The following is a 25,837-nucleotide window of genomic DNA, read 5'->3' on the forward strand; positions in this document are numbered from 1 at the left end:
TGGCGATCTACAGCCATATTTAAAAGAACTGTTTCATGTACTAGCTCCCCCCGCCACGGAGACTGAAGCCATGATGGACCGGGCACACCGGTCTCTTAAGCCTAAAGGTCTACCAGATGACCAGCCTAGAGACACAATTGTCCGGCTTCACTACTTCACTTACAAAGAGAGAATCCAAAGAGCTCATTTTCAGAAACCCTCCCTCCCAGAAAAATTTAAAAAACTACAAATTTTTCCTGATCTCTCCGCAAGAACTTTACAGAAAAGAAAAACTTTTACCGAAGTCACATCCATTTTAAGAAAAAACGAGATCAGGTACAGGTGGGGCTACCCCATAAAGCTACTCATCTTCCGGAACAATCAGATGTTTACCATACAGACCCCTAACAGAGGGTATGAACTACTCAAGCACTGGAATCTATATCCCTTACAAAAGGACAAACCGCACACCAGCCAATCCCAGTTGAGAAGCACAGCAGCAGAATGGGGGGGCTCCTCCGCCCCTGAAGACAGACGGAACAACTTAGTTACCTCCGAGGAGGGAGACTGGACTACCCCTGCAACACGAAGGCTTGGCCTTCAGAACCAACTTGAGAGCCAGAAATGGCCGACCTTTACGCAGAGACATAGATCTGGATCACCAGCTCCCTAGGAAGTGCATTACAAACCCTAAGATGTAGCTTACTCTTCCTGGACATTTGCTATGTGAAGTTACTTTCTTTTTCCTTTTTTTAGCTCACACAGATAACAGGTGGTCACACAATATTGGGACTCTAGTTGCTGGCATGCTGATTTTGATGACCTTTAGACGATAAGTATCTTTCACTTGTTTTGCTCCTTTACAATATACAGTATTTATGTTCTAGTGATTGCTGTCTACATTTTATTACATAGAGGTCTTATTGCTTACCAATAGTTATCATTGCTTTTTCTCTGGAACACTAAAGTCTCATTCCTACCACAATTAGCTCTCAAACATCCATAGACCCCACACACAACCTTTTCTGCCTCCTAACAAGGTTACACTGATTTGCAGGCACCATGTGCTCAGCGAGGGCCCGGCTGCAGCACACTCCCTACACACAGTTTTCCAGGGACTTAGACAGACACATTAGACAAGTAACCCCTAAGTATGCAACACTTGGAGTACCCTTATAGCACACCCCCTCATTTAGTGTCTTGGTCTCTTAGGTGTTGGTAGCACTCCTCACCCCATTCATTAGAGCGTTACACCACAACAACACAACCTCAGCTGCCCATTACATACTTAAAGCAACTAGTCTAGCGGATCATACGCCTAGAATAGACCACTCTGATAAATTAATTATTAACAGAACACCTTCCCTTATACATCTGAGTACTTTACCACAGTTCTACATCCTCAGTTACCCAACACACACCCACAACAGCAAGACCAGAAACACACTCGCCTAGAATAGTTCATCAGATGAACTCATTACCCATAATAGGACACCGCAATCATATCTCCTCAACTTATTCTGTAAGATCTACACCGAGAAATATACCTGATCATCTGTCTCAGTATTGTTGTTTTAAATTGTTTGTTGTTCTGGTTCCTGTTTTATGTATTGCACTGTTGTTTTTTTTTATATAAGTAAACTGTAAGCTCTCTAATGTCACTGTCACATAACCCCAAAAGATACACCACCTTTTCATCAGACAGGCTACCAGGCCGTTACTCTACCCACTTCCCTTCAGTCACTTCTAACACTCCGTGGACAAACAGTCGCACGATTGACAATCCCCATTGCCTGATTAGCTTTTAACAGTTCACTACTCTACAGTTGCCAACAACCTCCCCCCCCCCTCCCCCCCCCCCTAAAAACAAACTCAAGCCTCCCTTTTTTTTTGTTTTCTCTCCCTTCACCTTAATGTGCTTCCCCTATCAGGGAAGACGATTAACGCGGTTTCTCTCGAACATACCGCAATTTCTATTTGCCAACTTATCTGTACTAACATATATTTGACTAAATGCAGTTTTAAGATGGATATTAATATTTGCATTATTTTCAACAATTTAGACTGCTCTTTAGTCTATTTTCATATGCCTGTATTTCTACACTTTATTTTGTTCTATATTGAGACAAAAAAAAAAAAAAAAAGAGGTTATGTTCATTTCTTATTTGATTGGATTATCCTGTGATGAAACAGAATATACCTTATGTGTTTTCCTTTTTATGTGCATAATGTGTTGTGTTCATGCATATTTCGATGTATCACAGTTGTACTGTAATGTGAAACTAACCTCAATAAAAAAAATAATTTAAAAAAAAAAAAAAAACTGAAGGTTACTACTTCAGCATCAGATAAAGGAATTTTACTGTCCGATCTGAGATTTCACCCTCAGAGGCTACCAACATATCCTCCTCATCAGGCTTATGAGAGAGGGCAAGCTGTGTAGCAAAGCGGAACAGAAACCTTACTATCGGAATCACTAAATTTCCTCTTGAATTTTCCCTCTAACAAAGGAAAAACAAATAATGCTGCAGATACCACTAACTGTATCGCAAAATCTATATGCAAAAATTCTCCTCCAGGAGATTGAGAGAAACCGCAGGGCACTGGATGTGACGCCATTGAGGCTTGGGATATTAGAGGAGAAAGCTGTGGCATTGCCTGAACAGCATCATCCTAAGAGACATTGGCTCTGGGATTAACCATCTATCAAATTGTGCCACAGAGCATTCTAAATATTTATATACCTAACAGAAGGGTTATGAGCCACACCTGGATGTTGTATTTCCAACAGCTCAAGAGACAACAAACATATATACATAGGAACAGGCCTCTGTTCCAAAAACATGAAAAACAAATTACTTAACCCCTCCTAAGCTGGAAGTGTATTCCAAACTTCCAAATACAAAAAGATTACCACTGAACTTCAGTGGCATTTAATAACTCCAGTGGCATATTTTTTTATTAAAGATAACTCTGTTTTCATGCATGTGGGATAAGCGCACAATCACAAAAAGAGCTGTGAGAATTGTATTTATTCAGACAGTGGGCCATGAGACTTTAGGAATGCAACATGTAAATTCTAGTATAACAGGCTCCAATATGAGGAACCGACCCCAACAGAGATGCCGCTGATGTTAGACATCGCTCTGTGATCACATAACCGGCTCATAGAGACCAAGGAGGAGGCGGGAACACAAGACTGCACAGAAATGAAGCGCGAAAAAAGTCAGACTCAGAGCGAAAGTGCAAAGGCAAAAACATAGATTTGCAGACCTATAAGTCAAAGACCCTAATCAGCTCATGAGCCCATAACGGCGCCGCTGTTTGCAGTTATTTAAAGAGCTAAACAGCTAGCTCTGTCGCATGATTGAATCTCCTAGTCTGAAGATATTATGTCATCAAGTCCACACACACATAAGATTATCCCATGAATCAAAAACTGCAAATAACCCTTATGGGCCTTAATAAGATCAAATAAACAGGGAATACGCTACACATAAAGTATTAACCCCTAGTCTCTGGTCACCAGTACCTGCGTCCTGCCTAAATATCCTTCCCAAGGATATATACCCCAGAGTATTGCAGTCTAATTCTTTCAGAAGTGCAAGTCCCCAAAACATAGAAGACAAAGCACTTACCTGCATCTAGCCGTCCGGCAGGGGGACAGCCTACACGCTGTGAGAGGATGCCATTCCTCGCATAGACCTGTATAAAAAAAGAGAGAACAGAGTAAACCTACTCTGGCTTTCTATACTAGGGCAGCAAATATGTTAGGAAAATGCAGCAAGGCCCACCTTACATGTTCCTAACTGCGTAAAAGCCACCACTGCCCTACTGAAGAGACTAACGTGGAGTACGACTAGACCAAATCTTGAGAGGAAAGATCAGAGTAAACCTATCTGGCTTTCAAAATAATAAAATCTTGATTGAAGTGAAATTAATCCAAAACTTCACCTCCTCCATGTACAGAGGCACAGAGGATGACTGGGGGTTGTGGGAAGGGAAGAGATACTTAACAGTTTTGACTGTGGTGCTCTTTGTCTCCTCCTGCTGGCTAGGAGTGGTATTCCCAACAGTAATTGATGAAGCCGTGGACTCACCATATCTTAGGAAAGAAACATTTTTTTTTTAAAACATATCTGAAATAAAAATATCAAAGATAGACCAAACATATCCTTACCTTCTCTTCAAAACCAGGGAAAAATATGAATTCCTTTGAAAAAATATTCCTCATGAAATAAAATGATTTGTAAACGTCGTCTGGAAAATCAAAATACATATTTTGGTGAATACTTTCCGAGTATGCAGCACAGGACATAATTGTGACGCAAACAACATTATTTAAACTTTGCAATCATTTTAAAATATGGGGTCTATCACAAAACGTATCAATTGGTTTATCTGCAAAAATCCCCATTGCCTTTATTTAATGGTTTTCAACAGAAAAATATCATTAAAGGACTGTGATCATCCCCATGGTTATCAAGGACATCAGACAGGTTAGAATTTTAAAATACCTTAATAAAAAGAGATTAGACCAAATTAATTCACCAGTGTCAAACAATAGATTATAAAATCTGATCTGCTTGCTTCTTCGACAAAAAGGATTTAACAACATTGTAATTGAGCAAAAACAGGTGAGTTTGGATTTGGATAAACGTAAAAAAAAAATTTATAAAAATTCCAATATCTTAATGTGCACAATTGTTTTTTTTATTTGCACACTTTCTACAACTCATTTTAAATTCAAACTAAATGCTTTTGCATTGTCTTTTTATTATGCATTTATGGATTATACAATTCCACTGTGTTTAGTAGTCCTTTAACTGGGATGGATAGATGATGTTTACTTTCTAATTTCGTTTAGTTCTTTTGGTATTCTTTCCTAAAGAGTAATCTTAGGTATGCTCAGGAGCGTGCATGTGTCTTTAGCCATCTGGCCACAGTGTTTGCAACACTGTTTACTGCAACGTTATACATAGATTGCTAAAGACACGTGCAAGCTCCTGAGCACCTATCAGCCTAACTGGATTTACTCTTCAACAAAGGATACCTAGAGTACAAAGCAAATTTGATAATAAAAGTAAACTGAAAAGTTGTATAAAATTGCATGCACTACCTGGATCATGAAACTTTCTTTTTAACTTTACTGTCACTTTAAGGTTTTTGCGATGTCATACAAGAACAATATAGTCATTTGCTTGTCTTAGGAATTAATCTGAAACTAATTTCTATGTATATAAAAAAAATCATGGATATGCAGTTTGAACAAAGAACAAAAACAAACTTGTAACTTAAAATTATACATAAAAAAATGTATATACACTTCTGTGAAAAATGTTAGGCCAGATGTGGAAAAATGCTGCAAAGTAAGAATGCTTTTAAATACTGAAAATTGTTATATTTTATTTTTAACAATTAAAGGGACAGGAAACCCAAATTTTTTTCTCTCATGATTCAGAAAAAAGTATAGAATTTTAAACAACTTATCAATGTATTTATCCTTTGTTGAAAAAAACAAAATGTATGCTTACCTGATACATTTCTTTCTTTCCAGGCATGGAGAGTCCATGAATCATTCCAATTACTAGCGCGATATTTACTCCTGGTCAGCAGGAGGAGGCAAAGAGCACCCGAGCAGAGCTGTTAAGTATCACTTCCCTTACCCATAACCCCCAGTCATTCGGCCGAAGGGAAATGGAAAAAGAAGATAACACAAAAGGTATAGAGGTGCCTGAGGTTTTTACAAAAAAACTACCGCCTGAAAATAAATAAGGGTGGGTCGTGGACTCTCCATGCCTGGAACTAAATACATTTATCAGGTAAGCATAAATTTTGTTTTCTTTCCTATGGCATGGAGGGTCTACAAATAATTCCAATTACTAGTGAGAACCAATACCCAAGCTAGAGGACACAGAATGAAAGGGAGGGAGAACAAAACAGGCAGACCTAAGCAGAAGGCACCACCGCTTGAAGAACTTTTCTCCCAAAAGAAGCCCCAGCCGAGACAAAAGTATCAAATTTGTAAAATTTGTAAAAAGTATGAATAGAGGACCAAGTGGCCGCCTTGCAAATTTGCTTCACTGAAGCTTAATTTTTGAAAGCTCAGGAAGAAGAGACAGCTCTAGTGGAATGAGCCTTAATTCTCTCAGGAGGCTGCTGTCCAGCTGTCTCATAAGCTAAACAGATAACACTTCTCAAACAGAGAGAAAGGGAAGTAGAAGTGGCCTTCTGACCCCTACACTTACCAGAGAAAACAACGAACATGGCAGAAGTCTGCCGAAAATCTTTAGTTCATTGAAGGTAACATTTTAAAGCACACACAACATCCAAGTTATGCAAAAGACGTTCCTTCTGGGAAGGAGGATTAGGACAAAAAGAGGGAACAACAATTTCCTGATTAATATTGCAATATGACACTACCTTAGGGAGTAACCTCAGCTTAGTACGGAGGACCGCCTTATCAGCATGAAAAATACGGTAAGGGGAATCACACTGCAGAGCCAAAGGTTCGGAAACTATGTGAGCAGAAGAAAGAGCAACAGAAACAAAACCTTTGAAGATAGTTATTTAATATCAATAGAATGCATTGGCTCAAGCGGAGCCTGCTGCAAAACTTTAAGAACAAGATTAAGGATCCAAGGAGGAGCAACAGGTTTAAACACAGGCCTGATTCTGACCAAGGCCTGAACAAAAGACTGAACATCTGGCAGAACTGCCAGACGTTTATGCAAAAGAATAGAGAGTGGAGAAATCTGACCCTTCAGAGTACTGACTGACAAACCTTTCACCAGGACCTCCTGAAGAAAAGCTAAAATTCGAGGAACCCTTACTTTGTTCCAAGAAAAACCCTTTGAATCACACCAATGAAGGTATTTACATCATACCCTATGGTAAATTCTGCGAGTAACCGGTTTACAAGCCTGAAGCATAGTATCTATGACTTTCTCAGAGAACCCACGTCTAGCCAAAACTAGATGTTCAATCTCCAAGCAGTCAGCTTCAGAGAAACCAGATTTGGTTGAAGGAAGGGACCCTGAAGAAGAAGATCCTTTCTCAGAGGTAACCTCCAGGGCGGAAGAGATGACATCGTCACCAGATCCGCGAACCAGATCCTGCGAGGCCATGCAGTAGCAATTAGAATCACAGAAGCTCTCTCCTTCTTGAAGCGAGCAATTACTCGTGGAAGGAGAGCAAACGGAGGAAACAGGTATGCTAGATAGAAGTTCCAAGAAACTGCCAGAGCGTCTATCAGAACGGCTTGAGGATCTCTTGACCATGAACCGTACTTTGGAAGCTTGGCATTTTGACGAGACGCCATCAGATCCAATTCCGGAACCCCCACCTGAGAGTCATCATTGTGAAAACCTCTGGGTGGAGAGCCAACTCTTCTGGATGAAAAGTCTGTCTGCTCAGAAAATCCGCTTCCCAGTTGTCCACTCCTAGGATGTGGATGGCAGAGAGATGACAATCATGAGACTCTGCCCAACGGAGAATGCGAGTCACCTCCGTCATTGCTAAGGAGCTCCAAGTTCCTCCCTGGTGGTTGATGTAAGCCACCAAGGTGATGTTGTCCGATTGGAGTCTGATAAACCGGACCGAGGCTAGTTGAGGCCAAGCTGTCAAGGCATTGAAGATTGCTCTCAACTCCAAGATATTTATTGGAAGTGAAGAATACTCCTGAGTCAAAAGACTAATTTACATCATTAGTGTCCATAATCAGGTACTTGATTCCACCAGCAATTATAAATGAAAAATATTTCAAAATAGTGCTCAGAAAAAGTTGTATAACATTTCAATCCAGGAAATAATAAGTTGAAATACTTAGTAAAACTTAAAAAAAAGGACTTAAACCCTCAGCTCTGCTGAGGTCTGACCCCTCCTGAAAGAGCTATCCCACTAGCACAGGGAAAAACACAGACCCGGAGAAAAGGCTCCTATCAACCGGAGCTGCCCAAATCCACTGAGCTGCAAACCTCTGCACTAGCCACGGCAAAACTCCAATCTGATCAGAGAAGCCGAAAAACGGAGGTGCGGAGGAGTGGTCATGTGACCACAACTAAGAAAACTGCGCCACAGTCAGTAAAAAACGGCACAAAAACAAGCCCGGGAAAAATAACTGCAATTTTACCAAAGTTAGCCATCCTCCTTGATAGCGATTGCCCTCAGAGTTTGTCCATAAACTCACCAAGCCCCTAATACAATAAAGGATGTCCTTTGTGAGCCTCAAACAACCTCACATTACCAGTAGTGCCCTCTCTTTTAAAGTATATCCCTCATAAGAGATACATGTAAGCCCCAAGACAATTCCACAAAGGGATTAACCCTTAAAGTGCCGGTACCTTCTAACCTAGAAACAAAATCACTTACCTGTGGATCCTGCTCTGTCAGGCAGGGACTGTTTCCTAAGGTGTGTCAGATTCCTACACTTCTTCCAGGGACCTGTAGAAAGGAAAGAACAGAATAACCAACCCTGGCTTTCTATAATAGGGGTAGCAATAATGTTAGAAGTTAAGCAAAGAGCACCTTGCCGTCTTCTAACTGCTAATAGCCACCATTACTCTTACTAAAGAGATTGACATGGGCACAGCTTGACCCCAATTCTTGCCTGCAGGGAAAAGTACCCATAAAAGGATTACAAATCTTTAGACACCATCTTCGCACATCCTCCTTTGACAAAGGCAAAGAGAATAACTGGGGGTTATGGGTAAGGGAAGTGATACTGCTGGGGTGCTCTTTGCCTCCTCCTGCTGGCCAGGAGTGAATATCCCACTAGTAATTGGAATGATCCGTGGACTTTCCATGCCATAGGAAAAAAACTTTGCTAGGTAGGGTCAGCACCTGGGTGCTATTTCATGATTGGTGGCTACAGATATAAAATATGCAGCCACCAATCAAGCAAATAGCACCCAGGTGCTGAGCCTACCTAGCTTTACTATTCAACAAAGGGTACCTAAATAATGAAGCAAATTAGATAATAGAAGTAAATTGGAAAGTTGTTTAAAATTCTATGTTCTATGTGAATCATGAAACAGAATGTATTCTTACCTAATACATTTCGTTCTTTCCGGATATGGAGAGTCGACTACGTCATCAATTACAAGTGGGAATATCACTCCTGGCCAGCAGGAGGAGGCAAAGCGCACCACAGCAAAGCTGTTAAGTGTCACTCCCCTACCCATAATCCCCAGTCATTCGACCAAAGGAAAATGGAAAAAAGAAAAAACACAAAGGTGTAGAGGTGCCTATGGTTTAGTAAAAAAATATCTCTTAAATTTAAGGGTGGGGTCGTGGACTCTCCATATCCGGAAAGAAAGAAATTTATCAGTTAAGCATACATTTTGTTTTCTTTCCCAAGATATGGAGAGTCCACAACGTCATCAATTACTAGTGGGAACCAATACCCAAGCAAGAGGACACAGAATGAATAGGGAGGGAGAACAAGACAGGCAGACCTAAACAGAAGGCACCACCGCTTGAAGAACCTTTCTCCCAAAAGAAGCCTCAGCCGAGGCAAAAGAATCAAATTTTGAAAAAGTATGCAAAGAGGACCAAGTTGCAGCCTTGCAAATCTGTTCCACAGAAGCTTCATTTTTGAAAGCTCAACAAGAGGAGACAGCCCGTGGAATGAGCCGTAACTCTCTCAGGAGGCTGCTGTCCAGCAGTCTCATAAGTAAAACAAATCATACTTCTCAACCAAAAAAAAAGAGAAGTAGCAGTAGCCTTCTGACCTTTATGCTTTCCAGAGAAACAAACAAACAGGACAGAGGATTTCAGAGCATGCACACCATCCAAGTTGTGCAACAAACGTTCCTTATGAGAAAAAGGATCATAACTATCTGAAACCACTTTAGGAAGAAAACCCAACTTAGTACGAAGAACCGCCTTATCAGCATGAAAAATAAGGTAAGGCGAATCACACTGCAACGCAGAGAGTTCCGAGACTCTCTGAGCAGAAGAAATAGCAATAAAAAACAGAACCTTCCAAGATAACAACTTAATATCCATGGAATGCAAAGGCTCAAACGGAACAAGGTTAAAGCTCCAAGGAGAAGCAACAGACTTAAAAACAGACCTGATTCTGACCAGAGCCTGACAAAAGGATTGAACATCTGGCAAATCCACCAGACATTTATACAACAAAATAGATGATGCAGAAATCTGAGCCTTCAGAGAAATGGCTGACAATCCTTTTTTCCAGACCTTCCTGGAGAAAAGACAAAATCCTAGGAATCCTAACCCTACTCCAAGAGTAGCCCTTGGATTCACACCAATAAAGGTAAGTACACCATACCTTATGGAAAAACTTTCTAGTAACAGGCTTGTGAGCCTGAATCATGGTCTCAATGGCCGACTCAGAACAACCACGCTTAGACAGAACTAAGCGTTCAATATCCAAGCAGTCAGCTTCAGAGAAACGAGATTTGGATAAAGGAATGGACCCTGAGTTAGAAGGTCCTTCCTCAGAGGCAGCCTCCAAGGTGGAAGAGATTACATCTTCACTAGGTCTGCTTACCAGATCCTGCGAAGCCACGCAGGAGCTATTAGGATTACCGGTGCTCTCTCCTGTTTGATATGAGCAATGACTCGTGGAAGGGGAGCAAACAGAGGAAACAGATATGCCAGACTGAAGACCCAAGGAACCGCCAGAACATCTATCAGGGCGGCCTGCGGATCTCTCGACCTTGAACTGTACCTTGGAAGCTTGGCGTTCTGCCAAGACGCCATCAGATCCAACTCCAGCATTGCCCGTTTGAGGGTTAACCTGGAGAACACCTCCGGATGAAGTACCCACTCCCCGGGATGAATGTCTGTCTGCTCAGAAAATCCACTTCCCAGTTGTCCACACCTGGAATGTGGATGGCAGAAAGACAGCAATTGTGAGCTTCCGTCCACTGAACAATCCGAGCCACCTCCTTCATGGCTAAGGAACTCTGAGTTCCTCCCAGGTGGTTGATGTAAGCCACTGAGGTGAGATTGTCCGACTGGAACCTGAGAAACTGGGCTAAGGACAACTGAGGCCAAGCCATCAGAGCATTGTACATCGCTCTCAACTCCAAGATATTTATGGGAAGAGCAGACTCCTGCCGAGTCAATAGTCCCTGCGCCCTTAACAAGTTCCAGACTGCTCCCCAGCCCGGCAGGCTGGCATCCGAGGTTACAATCACCCAGGAAGGTCTCCGGAAGCATGTGCCCCGAGACAGTCTCTCATCGACTGATCTAGATCTATCCTCTGAGATAGATCTGAACGGTCCCCGTTCCATTGTCTGAGCATGCATAACTGCAGAGCTCTCAAATGGAATCGAGCAAAGGGAATGATGTCCATGGAAACGACCATCAGACCAATTATCTCCATACATTGAGCCACTGATGGCCGAACAGTAGACTGCAGAGAGAAGAATTTTGGAATTTCTGACCTCTGTCAGAAAAATTATCATAGATAAGAAATCTATAATGGTCCTTAAGAAAAACAGAATTTATGCTTACCTGATAAATTACTTTCTCCAACGGTGTGTCCGGTCCACGGCGTCATCCTTACTTGTGGGATATTCTCTTCCCCAACAGGAAATGGCAAAGAGCCCAGCAAAGCTGGTCACATGATCCCCCTTAGGCTCCGCCTTCCCCAGTCATTCGACCGACGTAAAGGAGGAATATGCATAGGAGAAATCATATGATACCGTGGTGACTGTAGTTAGAGAAAATAATTCATCAGACCTGATTAAAAAACCAGGGCGGGCCGTGGACCGGACACACCGTTGGAGAAAGTAATTTATCAGGTAAGCATAAATTCTGTTTTCTCCAACATAGGTGTGTCCGGTCCACGGCGTCATCCTTACTTGTGGGAACCAATACCAAAGCTTTAGGACACGGATGATGGGAGGGAGCAAATCAGGTCGCCTAGATGGAAGGCACCACGGCTTGCAAAACCTTTCTCCCAAAAATAGCCTCAGAAGAAGCAAAAGTATCAAATTTGTAGAATTTGGTAAAAGTGTGCAGTGAAGACCAAGTCGCTGCCTTACATATCTGATCAACAGAAGCCTCGTTCTTGAAGGCCCATGTGGAAGCCACGGCCCTAGTGGAGTGAGCTGTGATTCTTTCAGGAGGCTGCCGTCCGGCAGTCTCATAAGCCAATCGTATGATGCTTTTAAGCCAAAAAGAGAGAGAGGTTAATTGTTGCATAGTAAAAAGAATTGGCGCACTAGATGTACTAGGGGCCTCTTGTATGGGCAAGACTGGTGTAGACACAGAAGGGGATGATGCAGTACCATGCTTACTCCCCTCACTTGAGGAATCATCTTGGGCATCATTTTCTCTAAATTGTTTGTCACATGCATCACATCTATTTAAATGAGAAGGAACCTTGGCTTCCTCACATACAGAACATAGTCTATCTGATAGTTCAGACATGTTAAACAGGCATAAACTTGATAACAAAGTACAAAAAACGTTTTAAAATAAAACCGTTACTGTCACTTTAAATTTTAAACTGAACACACTTTATTACTGAATATGCGAAAAAGTATGAAGGCATTGTTCAAAATTCACCAAAATTTCACCACAGTGTCTTAAAGCCTTAAAAGTATTGCACACCAAATTTGAAAGCTTTAACTCTTAAAATAACGGAACCGGAGCCGTTTTTATATTTAACCCCTATACAGTCCCTGGTATCTGCTTTGCTGAGACCCAACCAAGCCCAGAGGGGAATACGATACCAAATGACGCCTTCAGCAAGCTTTTTCTGTGTATCTGAGCTCCTCACACATGCATCTGCATGCCTTGCTTCCCAAAAACAACTGCGCATTAGTGGCGCGAAAATGAGGCTCTGCCTATGATTAGAGAAGGCCCCCAGTGAAAAAGGTGTCCAATACAGTGCCTGCCGCTTTTTTAACAAAATTCCCAAGATTAAAATAACTCCTCAAAGCTATAAACCATTAAACATGCTTATAAAATAATCGTTTTAGCCCAGAAAAATGTCTACCAGTCTTTAAAGCCCTTGTGAAGCCCTTTATATCTTGTTAATAAAATGGCTTACCGGATCCCATAGGGAAAATGACAGCTTCCAGCATTACCAAGTCTTGTTAGAAATGTGTCATACTTCAAGCAGCAAAAGTCTGCACACTGTTCCCCCCAACTGAAGTTACTTCATCTCAACAGTCCTGTGTGGAAACAGCCATCGATTTTAGTAACGGTTGCTAAAATCATCTTCCTCTTACAAACAGAAATCTTCATCTATTTTCTGTTTCAGAGTAAATAGTACATACCAGCACTATTTTAAAATAACAAACTCTTGATTGAAGAATAAAACTACATTTAAACACCAAAAAACTCTTAACCATCTCCGTGAAGATGTTGCCTGTGCAACGGCAAAGAGAATGACTGGGGAAGGCGGAGCCTAGGGGGGATCATGTGACCAGCTTTGCTGGGCTCTTTGCCATTTCCTGTTGGGGAAGAGAATATCCCACAAGTAAGGATGACGCCGTGGACCGGACACACCTATGTTGGAGAAAACACCCTTGCAGCTAGAACAGGGGAACTCTTTTCCATATTCACCTTCCATCTGTGGGAACGTAGAAAAGACAACAAGATCTCTGTATGAGAGTTTGCTTGTTGAAAAGATGATGCCTGAACCAATATGTCGTCCAGGTAGGGCGCCACTACAATTCCCCGAGACCTGTCACAAACTGAACGTGTTTATCTAGAAAGGCGAATCTCAGGAACTTGTGAATGGGGAAACAAGAAGATACGCATCCTTCAGGTCTATGGTCGTCATGAACTGAACCTCTTAGACCAAGGGAAGAATGGAACGAATGGTTTCCATTTCGAAGAACGGTACCCTGAGAAACTTGTTTAGACACTCTAGAATAGGTCAAAAAGTTCCCTTTTTTTTTTGGGGGGGGGGGGGGGGGGGGACCAGGAACAGATTTGAAAATAATCCTAGGCCTTGTTCCCTTACTGGAACTAGAAAAATCACTCCCAGTGAGGAAAGGTCCAGAACACATTTCAAGAATGCATCTCTCTTTATCTGGACTGCAGATAATCTTGAGAGGAGGAATCTGCCCTTGGAAGGGAAAGCTTTGAATTCTATCTAGTAACCCTGAGATACTATGTCCCCAGCCCAGGGATCTGGGACATCTTGTATCCATGCTTGATAAAACAGCAAAAGACTGCCCCCATACTTGATCCGATCCTGGATCGGGGAAAACCCTTCATGCTGACTGAGACTCAGCTGCGGTTTTCTTTGATTGCTTCCCTTAGCTCCAAGACTAATTGGGCTTCCAAGAAGACTTGGACTGTTCCTGCTTGGAAGAGGAAGTCTTTCCTTTGAAGTTACAAAAGAAACAAAAATTAGTTTGACATCCTTTAGGTCTGTTCTTCTTATCTTGAAGGTAGAAAAGAACCTTTTCCACCCGTAAAGTCAGAAACAATTTCTGCCAGACCTGGTCCAAACAAGGTCTTACCCTTGTAAGGAAGCTATAAATAAATGGAAGAAACCCCAGCGCTGAGAAAAATTCACAAAGCTGCTGTAAAAAGAAAGGTTTCCCCACAAACCTTAAGAATAAACAGTGCAAGGATAATCACAATGTCTGCAGAAACTGCAGATTGGTAATTGTCTACAGCTGCGCTGCCTGTAAGGAGCTTAATGTGTATAAAACAGGCTTTTGTAAAGACCCTATATAGGTTATGTTAAATAAATCAACTATATATAAAAAACTGATGTGAAAAACGTAATTGTTAATACGAAATATTAAAAGATAAAATCACAATATACTGTGCACAGTAAAATTAATAAAAGTCACAAAAAACACACATAAACATCCAACATAAACCCATTAATGTCTGGGCATTGAGTTAAAATTGGAGTGTAGCATGGTGTTTACAAACAAAGTCCGTGTTTGTTAAGGACAAAGAAGCAGTCTATTAAGGCTTATGTATTGGCTCTATATATTACTGATTACTGACAAAAAGAGAGATCCTATGTCAAATTCCCATATAGACATCTCAATAGTTTTATCGGTATCTCGATTTGTAAGAATATTTTAGTTATTTGAAGCATTTAAGGTATTTATCAGGCCTATATAACATTACTATCTTTTTTAAGTGTGCATACTGCTTTAATTCTGAGGTATATAATCTCAGACCTGAGGCATCACTAACATCGAGCTTGACAAAGGCTGTACGCAGCCGAAACGTGTTGCTCTATTCTTGAGATATCCAGGCATCCGTAGATATCGGAGCATTGACGCTGCGGGAGTGTATTTGTGGACCTAAAAAGCAGTGACTAATAGTAACATATTAGATAAATATTTGCTGGGCTTGATAAATACTGCGAATAGATGTATAAATGTTTGACATTTTTAACAACATTATTTATTTCATTTCAGACCAACATCTGGTTTTTCATGCACTCAAAAATTATTAGAAATGTGAAATGTGCTGTATTTATTTAAGATGCAATACAATACCAGGATGTTAAATGCTATGATTCTGGGGAGAGCAAATGATTGACAGTGTAATTGCTTATTGGTATGATCGCTAGAAACATGCTTGTATTTGGTATTGGAATAATCAGAAAAATGACATTATATTATCCCATCTATAATTAAAATTGTAAATGATTAATACAAGGAAGTAAAGTAGTTTAAATAATCACTTTATAAGGATGTATTAAATTGTTAGCAATATTGATGATGAGATCTGCATTTGCCCCCTAGTGGATTAAAACTGGTATGACAGCCAAACGAATTGACTGTTTAAAACATATGCAAATCCAAATAACCAATCAATGCTCAGCTCCATTAAGGGCGGATCAGGGACAAGCAAAAGGGCCTATCAGAATCTTGTGGGAATGATTAAAGAAACGGGGAAGGAATTCTTTATTCTTGGAATAAAGGTCCAGACAGCTCTCTGTTAAAAAAACACAGACTAAAAGAAGCATTAACTGTTGGAGAGAAAATACATAGGCTTTGGTGCCAAGCATATTCTCTGCCATTTATGGGGACACTTTCTTGAACAAAGAAGATTAACAATTCTTGAAGTCTATACCTGTGCACATTGTGAGTAAACCCTACATAGATGACCCACAAGAAACTCTGGAATATGAAACATTGATTTGCTTATTTGGGTAAAGCATATAATATGATATTTTAAAGCAAATACATTCATTATTGCTAAAATCTAATTGCAGTTGGTAAATTTAAAAGGGCCCAATTTGTATTTTAAACTTGTGTATCATAGCCCTGTGTATTTTAAAACTAATCATTAATGCTAAGTAATTTATCTTTATATTTTAGAATTTGTCTTAATTGTAGATAATTAAGAATTTATTTCAGCTCAGATAAATTGGTATACGAGTTGGTTATTTGTACAAATAACATATATAATTTCTGATGTTTTAAATTAGAGTTATATAGGATCATTTGTGGGCTAAATAGCTTAAGTATATTTGTCTGGAAGTTAACAAGCCATACCTTGGCATCTCATTGTGATATTTAAATGCAACTCTGATTTGGAAGATTATTGTGAATAAGGTGATTTTTATGATCTTTGTATAGCATATTATAACAGCATAAACATGTATACAGGTGGCCCTCGGTTTACGCCGTTTCAATTTGCGCCATTTCAGAATAACAACCTTTTTTTCAGTCATGTGACTGCTATTGAAAAGCTTTGGAAAGCAAAGCGCACTAATTAAAATACCCAGTAGGTGGAGCTGTCCGCTTGTTTTGCAGCAAAGTTATGCAACTTAATAGCCTGAAATTGATCTGTGTACACAGAGCAGACATTAGCTATCGAGCAACAAGTTTTAGCAGCCATTTCCCTATTATCTTCCTGTCCAGCAGCTTGAGTTGAAGGTGCCTAACTGCCTATTAATCACTGCAGATTGAAATGCATAGAATAGGTGCAGACCCAATATTATCTAACATGCTAACAATGCAGAGAACTGTTTGAAGAAAAATGCAAGTAAAAAAAACGTCTTTGTTCATTAAACTTAGTTTGATGATGATGCAGCCTGTTGTGTAATTATTTAATTAAGTGCTGTTAGCAAATGTTTTTGTTCATTAAAGGGCCATAATACCCAAATGTTTAAACACTTGAAAGTGATGCAGCATAGCTGTAAAAAGCTGACTAGAAAATATCTCCTGAACATCTCTATGTAAAAAAGAAAGATATTTTACCTCAAAATATCCTCAGTAGCCACCTCCCATTGTAAAGGATTTCTAAGCAGCATATTAGTGTGTCTGTCCCGGGACAACTGAAGGGATGAGCATCGTGAACTCTCATATTATTTCACCAATCAGGTAAAGGAAGCTTACTATGAAATCTCATGAGAGTTAAGTCAAATCTCATGAGATCACAGTAAGAGTTCATGACCTCAGCACTGCTGATGCTGATTGGCTGCTGTTCATTTCTTCATTTTTTTAATTTTTTTACCTGCAGCTGGGAGCAGCTGAGTATAACTTTTTACACAGAACTAACTCTACTGAGCTGAGGAGATTGTGAGGTAAAATATCTTTTTTTTTACATAGAGATGCTCAGGTGATATTTTCCTGTCAGCTTTTTACAGTTATACTGCATCAGTTTCAAGTGATTTAGCATATGAGTATTATGTCCCTTTAAACTTAGTTTGATGATGATACAATCTATATTTTTAGGTTTATAATGCTGTTTAGCATTTAAAGTCTTCATTTCAAAGCTTTAAAAATAATGTATTAGTGTTACTGACAATTTTGAGAGGGGCCTGGAACCTAATCCCCTCAGTTTCGATTGACTTACATTATAAACTGGGTCTCAATCTACAACGGTTTCGATTTACAACCATTCCTCCTGGAACCTAACCCCGGCGTAAACTGAGGGCTACCTGTAGTTTGATTCATAACCTGGTTCCTATAAATATAATTCCATGTGTCTATAAAATTTAACTAATATAAATAATTTAGGAATTTACATTAATTTTAATTGTTTTGTATATGCATTTTATTGGGGGTTTGTTTTAAAGAATAATTATTAAATATATTGTATTATATCCTGGCCATATACTGACACTCCAAAGAAGTCTCTACCAAAATTGAATCAGACAAGACATTGCACCAATAAGATGCTGCACTTGACACAGTGGCAATACAAACTGCAGGTTGCCATTGAAGACCTTGATGAACCTACATCTTCTTCAAATAAGCCTCCAGCTTTTTGACCATGGGATCCTTAAAAGAGCAGCTTTCCTCTACAGGAATCGTAGTTCTCTTAGCCAGGTTAGAAATAGCCCCTTCTACTTTAGGCACCGTGCGCCAAGAGTCTGTAATGGAGTCAGCAACAGCAAACATCTTTTTAAAAGATAGGAGATGGAGAAAAAGGTATCCTTGGATTCTCCCATTCCTGTGAAATAATATCCGTTGCATAGTCTGGAAAAGGAAACACTTCCACAGTGGAAGGCATCATAGTAGATATTAAGCCTAGTAGACTTCTTAGGGTTGACAACGTCAGGAGTATCGGAGTCGTCCAAAGTAGCCAAAACCTTCTTTAACAATACACGAAGGTGTTCAAACTTAAATTTTGAAGGACACAACTTCAGCATGAGATGAAGGAACTATACTGTCCGAATCTGAGATTTTACCCTCAGAGGCTACCAACGTATCCTCCTGATGAGACTTATGAGAGAGAGCAACCTGGGTAGCAGCAGGTGGAGCAGAAACCTTACTATCTGAATCTCTAATTTTCCTCTTGCATTTTTCCCTTAAGCATAGGAAAAGGCAGATAATACCATAGAAGATACCTGGGCAGCAATTTCTGCAGGGCACTGTATGTGAGGCCATAGAGGCTTGGGACGTTTGAGAAGAAAGCTGTGGCATTGCCTGAACAGCATCATCCTGAGAGACATTAGGTTCATTTGAAATAAAAAAATCTTTTCTTTACATTCCAACATCTTATTTAAACATGAGGTACAAAATCTCATACCACAATCTGGGTCTCTAGACAGATTGAACAATTGACCATAGGAACAGAGTCCAGTTCCATGATCAAAAATAATTATTTCAACAGTAAGGGTGACTTGTACTGTCACTTTAAGACTGAATTAGCCTAAAGAGAAACAAAAAATGTTAACTTTAATTTTCCTGTAGTAGCGTTTTTCACAGAAAATAAATTACATCACTACACCTCAGCAATTAATTGAGGTGTGTTTCAAATGGTCTAATCACTAGAGTCTGCTCACTAAAGAAGCTGCAGCTGTTCCGACATCGCTCCGTGCTGTTACACAGAGTGGAAGAGGCGGTTACAGATCGGCTGAGTAAAACTGCGCCATTAAGAAAAGCGCACGCTCAAACTGATTGAGAAAAAAAAAAAAAACTAACAGTGTCAGTGAAAATATGTCTAGGCTCTGAGGTCGGATAAAAATGCTCTGTAGCGTTTTTCCAGCTCTCAGGCAATAAACTTTGCATCTCTTGCGTTTTTCTGTCCAAAATGCAATGCATAGAAATAGACACAGAGTACTCTTAGGAGCCCCCTTACACATAATAAGTACCATAGTGTTTTGTCACACAAAAACACAGGAGCCTCAAGTTAACCCCTTCCATCAACAAAGGTGATTAACCCTTTGTCTCTATCACATACACACAAGATTTAGTCCCAGGAAATACTGCAGAGTGCCTTCTATTAACCCTTCAGTGCCAGTCTCCCAACCTAGAAGACAAATAGCACTTACCTACAATTTCAGCTGTCCGGCAGGTAGACAGCTCACATGGTTTGAAAGGATGAAGCTCCTTACAGAGACCCGTGGAGAAAGAAAGAACAGAGTAAACCTACTCTGGCTTTCTATACTAGGGCAGCAAATATCTTAGGAAAACGCTGCAAGGCTCACCTCACAAGTTCCTAACTGCTTTAACCACACCACTACCCTACTGAAGATATTAATGTGGACTACGGCTAGATCCAAAAAATCATGCTTGTAGCGAAATAAATTCCAATTTTCTTCAGACATCAAAACGTTATCTCCTCCATTTAACAGAGGCAAAGAGAATGACTGGGAATTATGGGTAGGGGAGTAACACTTAACAGCTTTGCTGTGGTGCTCTTTGCCTCCTCCTGCCGGCCAGGAGTGATATTAGCACTGCGGAATCTGTTGGCGCTCTACAAATAACCGATAATAATAATAATAATATTCCCACAAGTAATTGATGACGTCATGGACTCTCCATATCTTAGAAAAGAAAATTGGGTTTCCTGTCCCTTTAATTAGATTCAAAGTAAGTGAACAGAGGAAAAATCCAAATCAAATCAATATTTGGTGTGACCACCCTTTGCTTTAATAACAGCATCAATTCTTCTAGGTAAACTTGTGCAACATCAGGGATTTTGTAGGCATATAGTCAGGTGGATGATTATACCAAACAGATGCTAATGCTCTTCAAATTAAAGTGATGGTAAACTTGATCGTTATGGAACATAGTGTAACTGACATAAATCCAACCACACTTTCATTGATTCTTACTGCCAATTGCTCCAATTTACTCCTACCACTCCTCCTCTCGGCACGATCTATACTTTTATTCAGTGACATTACCGGACAATTAATGTTCTGGCCTTTAAGCAGCAGAGTCAGGGATCCATAGGAAAAAAGAAGCACACGAGCAACTGATCCAAGGGGCATGCTGTGTAAAGAGTTGGCCAACTAAAGGCTAGAAAACCAATTAACAGGATGAAGAAACATCACTGAGGAGGAGCGGTAGGAGTAAATCGGAGCGATTAGCAGTAAGAACACTTATTTGGGGGAATAAAAACCATCAATGAAAATGCAGTTGAATTTATGTCACAATTACACTGATATTTTCCATAACAATCAAGTTTACCATCACTTTAATATGAAGGTTGAAACACAATCATTAACTGAAACAGAAATAGCTGTGTAGGAGGAATAATAATAAGGCAGAGGAACAGACAAACTCTGCTAACAAAGGTGAGATTGCTGATGATAGTTTAATGTAAAAAGTCATACACCATGGCAAGACTGAGCACAGCAACAAGATACAAGGTAGTTACAGTGCATCAGCAAGGTCTCTACCTGGCAGAAATTTCAAGGCGAACAGTGGTTTCTAGATAACGTGTCCAAGCACTTCTGAAGAAGCACAAAGAAATAGGCAACATTGAAGACCGTAAATGCAGTGGTAGAACAATGAAACTTAGTACAGTAGATGAAAGACACATCATGCTTACTTCTCTTCACATTCAGATGTCCATCAGTGCCATCAGCTCAGAAGTGGCAGAAACCAGTCTACTGTCTGCAAAAGTGTGATCAAAATGTGGTCTTCATGGAAGACTTACAGTGAAGAAGCCATACCTCAAAACTGTAATCATTGTCAAGCGACTCAACTATGCATGAAAACGCAGGAACTGGGGTGCAGAAAAATAACAGCAGGTGCTCCAAACTAATGAGTCAACAATTAAAATATTTGGCTGCAACAGACGGAGAGCGATACAAGAATGAGTGTCTGCAAGCAACAGTAAAACATGGTTGAGGCTACTTGCGAGTTTAGTGCTACATTTCTGCAAACAGAGTTGTGGATTTGGTCAGAATTAAGGCGTGAAGCACAGGCAGACACTTATCCATCATGCAATACCATAAGGAAGGCATGTGATTGAATCTTCAATGTAAAGAAGAAGAATTCCTGGAAGTGTTAATATGGCCCCCACAGAACCCTAATCTCAATATAGAGTCTGTCTAGTATTACAAGAAAAGACAGAAGCAACAGAGGCTTCTTATAGCCACAGAAGAACTGTGGTTAGTTCTCCAAGATGTTTGGAACAACCTACCTGCTAATTTCCTTCAAAAACTGTGTGCAAGTGTATCTAGAAGAATTGATGGAGTTTTGAAGGAAAAGGGTGACCACATCAAATATTGATTTAATTTAGATTTTTCTTAATTTTGTTAATTGATAATAATAAACTATTAACATTTCTATTTTTTAAAGCATTCTTAGTTTACATAATTTGTTCCCATCTGCCTAAAATTGCTCAGTAGCATATATTATATTTCTGCCTATTAAAAGGTATAACAAAATTACATGAAACACAATTTTTTTTCCTTCACGATTCAGATAGAGCAATTTAACAATGTATCTCATTTGCTTTGCTCTCTTGGTATCCTTTGTTAAAAAATTATACCCAGGTAGGCACAAGAGCTGCGGATTGGTGGCTGCACATATATGCCTCATGTTATCTCACCTGATGTGTTCAGCTAGCTCACAATAGTGCTGCTTCTTCAACAAACAATACCAAGAGAATAAAGCAAATTAGATAACAGAAGTAAATTGGAAAGTTGTTTAAAATCATATTCTCTATCTGAATCATGAAAGAAAAAAAATTGGGTTTCATATCCCTTTAAATTACTACAGTCAGAACTTCAGTTATAATTGTCCCAGCTTACCTTTTCTTACACTCTGAGCAACATTACTTGCAAGGACCACCAGTGCGGGCCGCACACACGCATTTAACATCTGGTTTCTGTAGGAGGCACACGTGAGAACAGGGACTGCTCGTTTGAACACCAGCTCTTCAGTCAGCACACCAGTGTGTCTGTGCTCAGCTAAAAACACCTGCCCATCAACCAGGTCTACAAAGTTTGAGTGGAGATCAAGGCTGTAGCGGACCACTCTGCTAGCAGACAGGTTATCTGAAGACAAAGTAAAAAAAAAAATACAGTTTAATTCAAAAATTTTTTTAAGAAATTACAAATTTATAGTACACTAGTAAATGGCACACTAAATGTTTAAAATGAACAGACCATAACCCTGTTGCATCTTTTTACCTTAGGCTATGAGTAAGGCTCACGCCGAAACGCGTTAGCCATCGTTTCTGTCACTAGCTCTCTATTTTTGCCTTTCCACCTTCTCTGTATTGGGTCTGCATTTTAAAAGGGATTTTTCCCTGTGCATACTGTGTTATATTTTTTTGCCACATTGCTACTCTGTTCATTAAACATTTTGAAATGGCCACTACCAGGTGCTTCCATTTTTTCTACCTTGGTTGCATCTTTTTACCCTCACTATAAAAAAAAACAATAAAAAAAATCTAAAACAAGCTCTTAAAAATAAGCATTTTTTCCAGATGAATTATCTGAATAACTGGGTTTTTTTCATTGTCCATAGTTTTCCTTTTCAAGCGCATCACAAATGAGACATTTAATAAATGAATCAACACATTTTCATTGTTTCGTTAATTAGTAAAAGGGATGATAAAATATACAAATGCACCTTTTTATATTTGTTTATATCTTTAATGAGTTAATCAATTTTCATATTGCATTAATTTATTTAAAGTGTCATTCATTTTTCGCTTGCCAATAAAAATTCTGAATAACGAAACAAATTAGCTATTCAAATCATTTGTCCAAAACAAATGCACAAGTCTACTGCCCCTGTTAATAGGCAATTAACATGTAATATAAAAACGCATAACTGTTAAGACTATATATATATATATATATATATATATATATATATATAACATAATTTATGTAAGAACTTACCTGATAAATTCATTTCTTTCATATTAGCAAGAGTCCATGAGCTAGTGACGTATGGGATATACATTCCTACCAGGAGGGGCAAAGTTTCCCAAACCTCAAAATGCCTATAAATACACCCCTCACCACACCCACAAATCAGTTTAACGAATAGCCAAGAAGTGGGGTGATAAGAAAAAAGTGCGAAGCATAAATATAAGGAATTGGAATAATTGTGCTTTATACAAAAAAATCATAACCACCACAAAAAGGGTGGGCCTCATGGACTCTTGCTAATATGAAAGAAATGAATTTATCAGGTAAGTTCTTACATAAATTATGTTTTCTTTCATGTAATTAGCAAGAGTCCATGAGCTAGTGACGTATGGGATAATGACTACCCAAGATGTGGATCTTCCACGCAAGAGTCACTAGAGAGGGAGGGAAAAAATAAAGACAGCCAATTCCGCTGAAAAAAATCCACACCCAAAAATAAAGTTTAAATCTTATAAAGAAAAAACTGAAAATATAAGCAGAAGATTCAAACTGAAACAGCTGCCTGAAGTACTTTTCTACCAAAAACAGCTTCAGAAGAAGAAAACACATCAAAATGGTAGAATTTAGTAAAAGTATGCAAAGAAGACCAAGTTGCTGCTTTGCAAATCTGATCAACCGAAGCTTCATTCCTAAACGCCCAGGAAGTAGAAACTGACCTAGTAGAATGAGCTGTAATCCTTTGAGGCGGAGTTTTACCCGACTCGACATAAGCATAATGAATTAAAGATTTCAACCAAGATGCCAAAGAAATGGTAGAGGCCTTCTGACCTTTCCTAGAACCGGAAAAGATAACAAATAGACTAGAAGTCTTTCGGAAAGTCTTAGTAGCTTCAACATAATATTTCAAAGCTCTAACTACATCCAAAGAATGCAATGATCTCTCCTTAGAATTCTTAGGATTAGGACATAATGAAGGAACCACAATTTCTCTACTAATGTTGTTAGAATTCACAACCTTAGGTAAAAATTTAAAAGAAGTTCGCAACACTGCCTTATCCTGATGAAAAATCAGAAAAGGAGACTCACAAGAAAGAGCAGATAATTCAGAAACTCTTCTAGCAGAAGAGATGGCCAAAAGAAACAAAACTTTCCAAGAAAGTAATTTAATGTCTAATGAAGGCATAGGTTCAAACGGAGGAGCTTGAAGAGCCCCCAGAACCAAATTCAAACTCCAAGGAGGAGAAATTGACTTAATAACAGGTTTTATACGAACCAAAGCTTGTACAAAACAATGAATATCAGGAAGATTAGCAATCTTTCTGTGAAAAAGAACAGAAAGAGCAGAGATTTGACCTTTCAAGGAACTTGCAGACAAACCTTTATCCAAACCATCCTGAAGAAACTGTAAAATTCTCGGAATTCTAAAAGAATGCCAGGAAAAATGATGAGAAAGACACCAAGAAATGTAAGTCTTCCAGACTCGATAATATATCTTTCTAGATACAGATTTACGAGCCTGTAACATAGTTTTAATCACAGTCAGAGAAACCTCTTTGACTAAGAATCAAGCGTTCAATCTCCATACCTTCAAATTTAAGGATTTGAGATCCTGATGGAAAAAAGGACCTTGCGACAGAAGGTCTGGTCTTAACGGAAGAGTCCACGGATGGCAAGAGGCCATCCGGACAAGATCCGCATACCAAAACCTGTGAGGCCATGCTGGAGCCACCAGCAGAACAAACGAGCATTCCTTCAGAATCTTGGAGATTACTCTTGGAAGAAGAACTAGAGGCGGAAAGATATAGGCAGGATGATACTTCCAAGGAAGTGACAATGCATCCACTGCTTCCGCTTGAGGATCCCTGGATCTGGACAGATACCTGGGAAGTTTCTTGTTAAGATGAGAGGCCATCAGATCTATTTCTGGAAGCCCCACATTTGAACAATCTGAAGAAATACCTCTGGGTGAAGAGACCATTCGCCCGGATGTAACGTTTGGCGACTGAGATAATCCGCTTCCCAATAGTCTATACCTGGGATATGAATCGCAGAAACTAGACAGGAGCTGGATTCCGCCCATACCAGAATTCGAGATACTTCTTTCATAGCCAGAGGACTGTGAGTCCCTCCTTGATGATTGATGTATGCCACAGTTGTGACATTGTCCGTCTGAAAACAAATGAACGATTGTCTCTTTAGAAGAGGCCATGACTGAAGGGCTCTGAAAATTGCACGGAGTTCCAAAATATTGATCGGTAATCTCACCTCCTGAGATTCCCAAACCCCTTGTGCTGTCAGAGACCCCCACACAGCTCCCCAACCTGTAAGATTTGCATCTGTTGAAATTACAGTCCAGGTCGGAAGAAC

The 25,837-nt window shown here is 39.6% G+C and overlaps 1 protein-coding gene across 2 annotated transcripts in view; it reads right to left on the reverse strand.

Moving 5' to 3' along the window:
* The window catches only part of GNPAT (glyceronephosphate O-acyltransferase), a 203,588-nt gene that overhangs the window by 62,472 nt on the left and 115,279 nt on the right, over nt 1–25,837 (reverse strand). For both annotated transcript variants that reach the window (XM_053710828.1, XM_053710827.1), the window contains exons 10-11: nt 22,397–22,642; nt 4,160–4,239 (exon numbers count right to left, since the gene is read on the reverse strand). In XM_053710828.1, coding sequence (XP_053566803.1) covers nt 4,160–4,239; nt 22,397–22,642 — 326 coding nt within the window. The remainder of the gene's footprint in view (nt 1–4,159; nt 4,240–22,396; nt 22,643–25,837) is intronic.

The sequence above is a fragment of the Bombina bombina genome, chromosome 4 (genome assembly GCF_027579735.1).
Source record: "Bombina bombina isolate aBomBom1 chromosome 4, aBomBom1.pri, whole genome shotgun sequence".
NCBI lineage: Eukaryota > Metazoa > Chordata > Amphibia > Anura > Bombinatoridae > Bombina > Bombina bombina.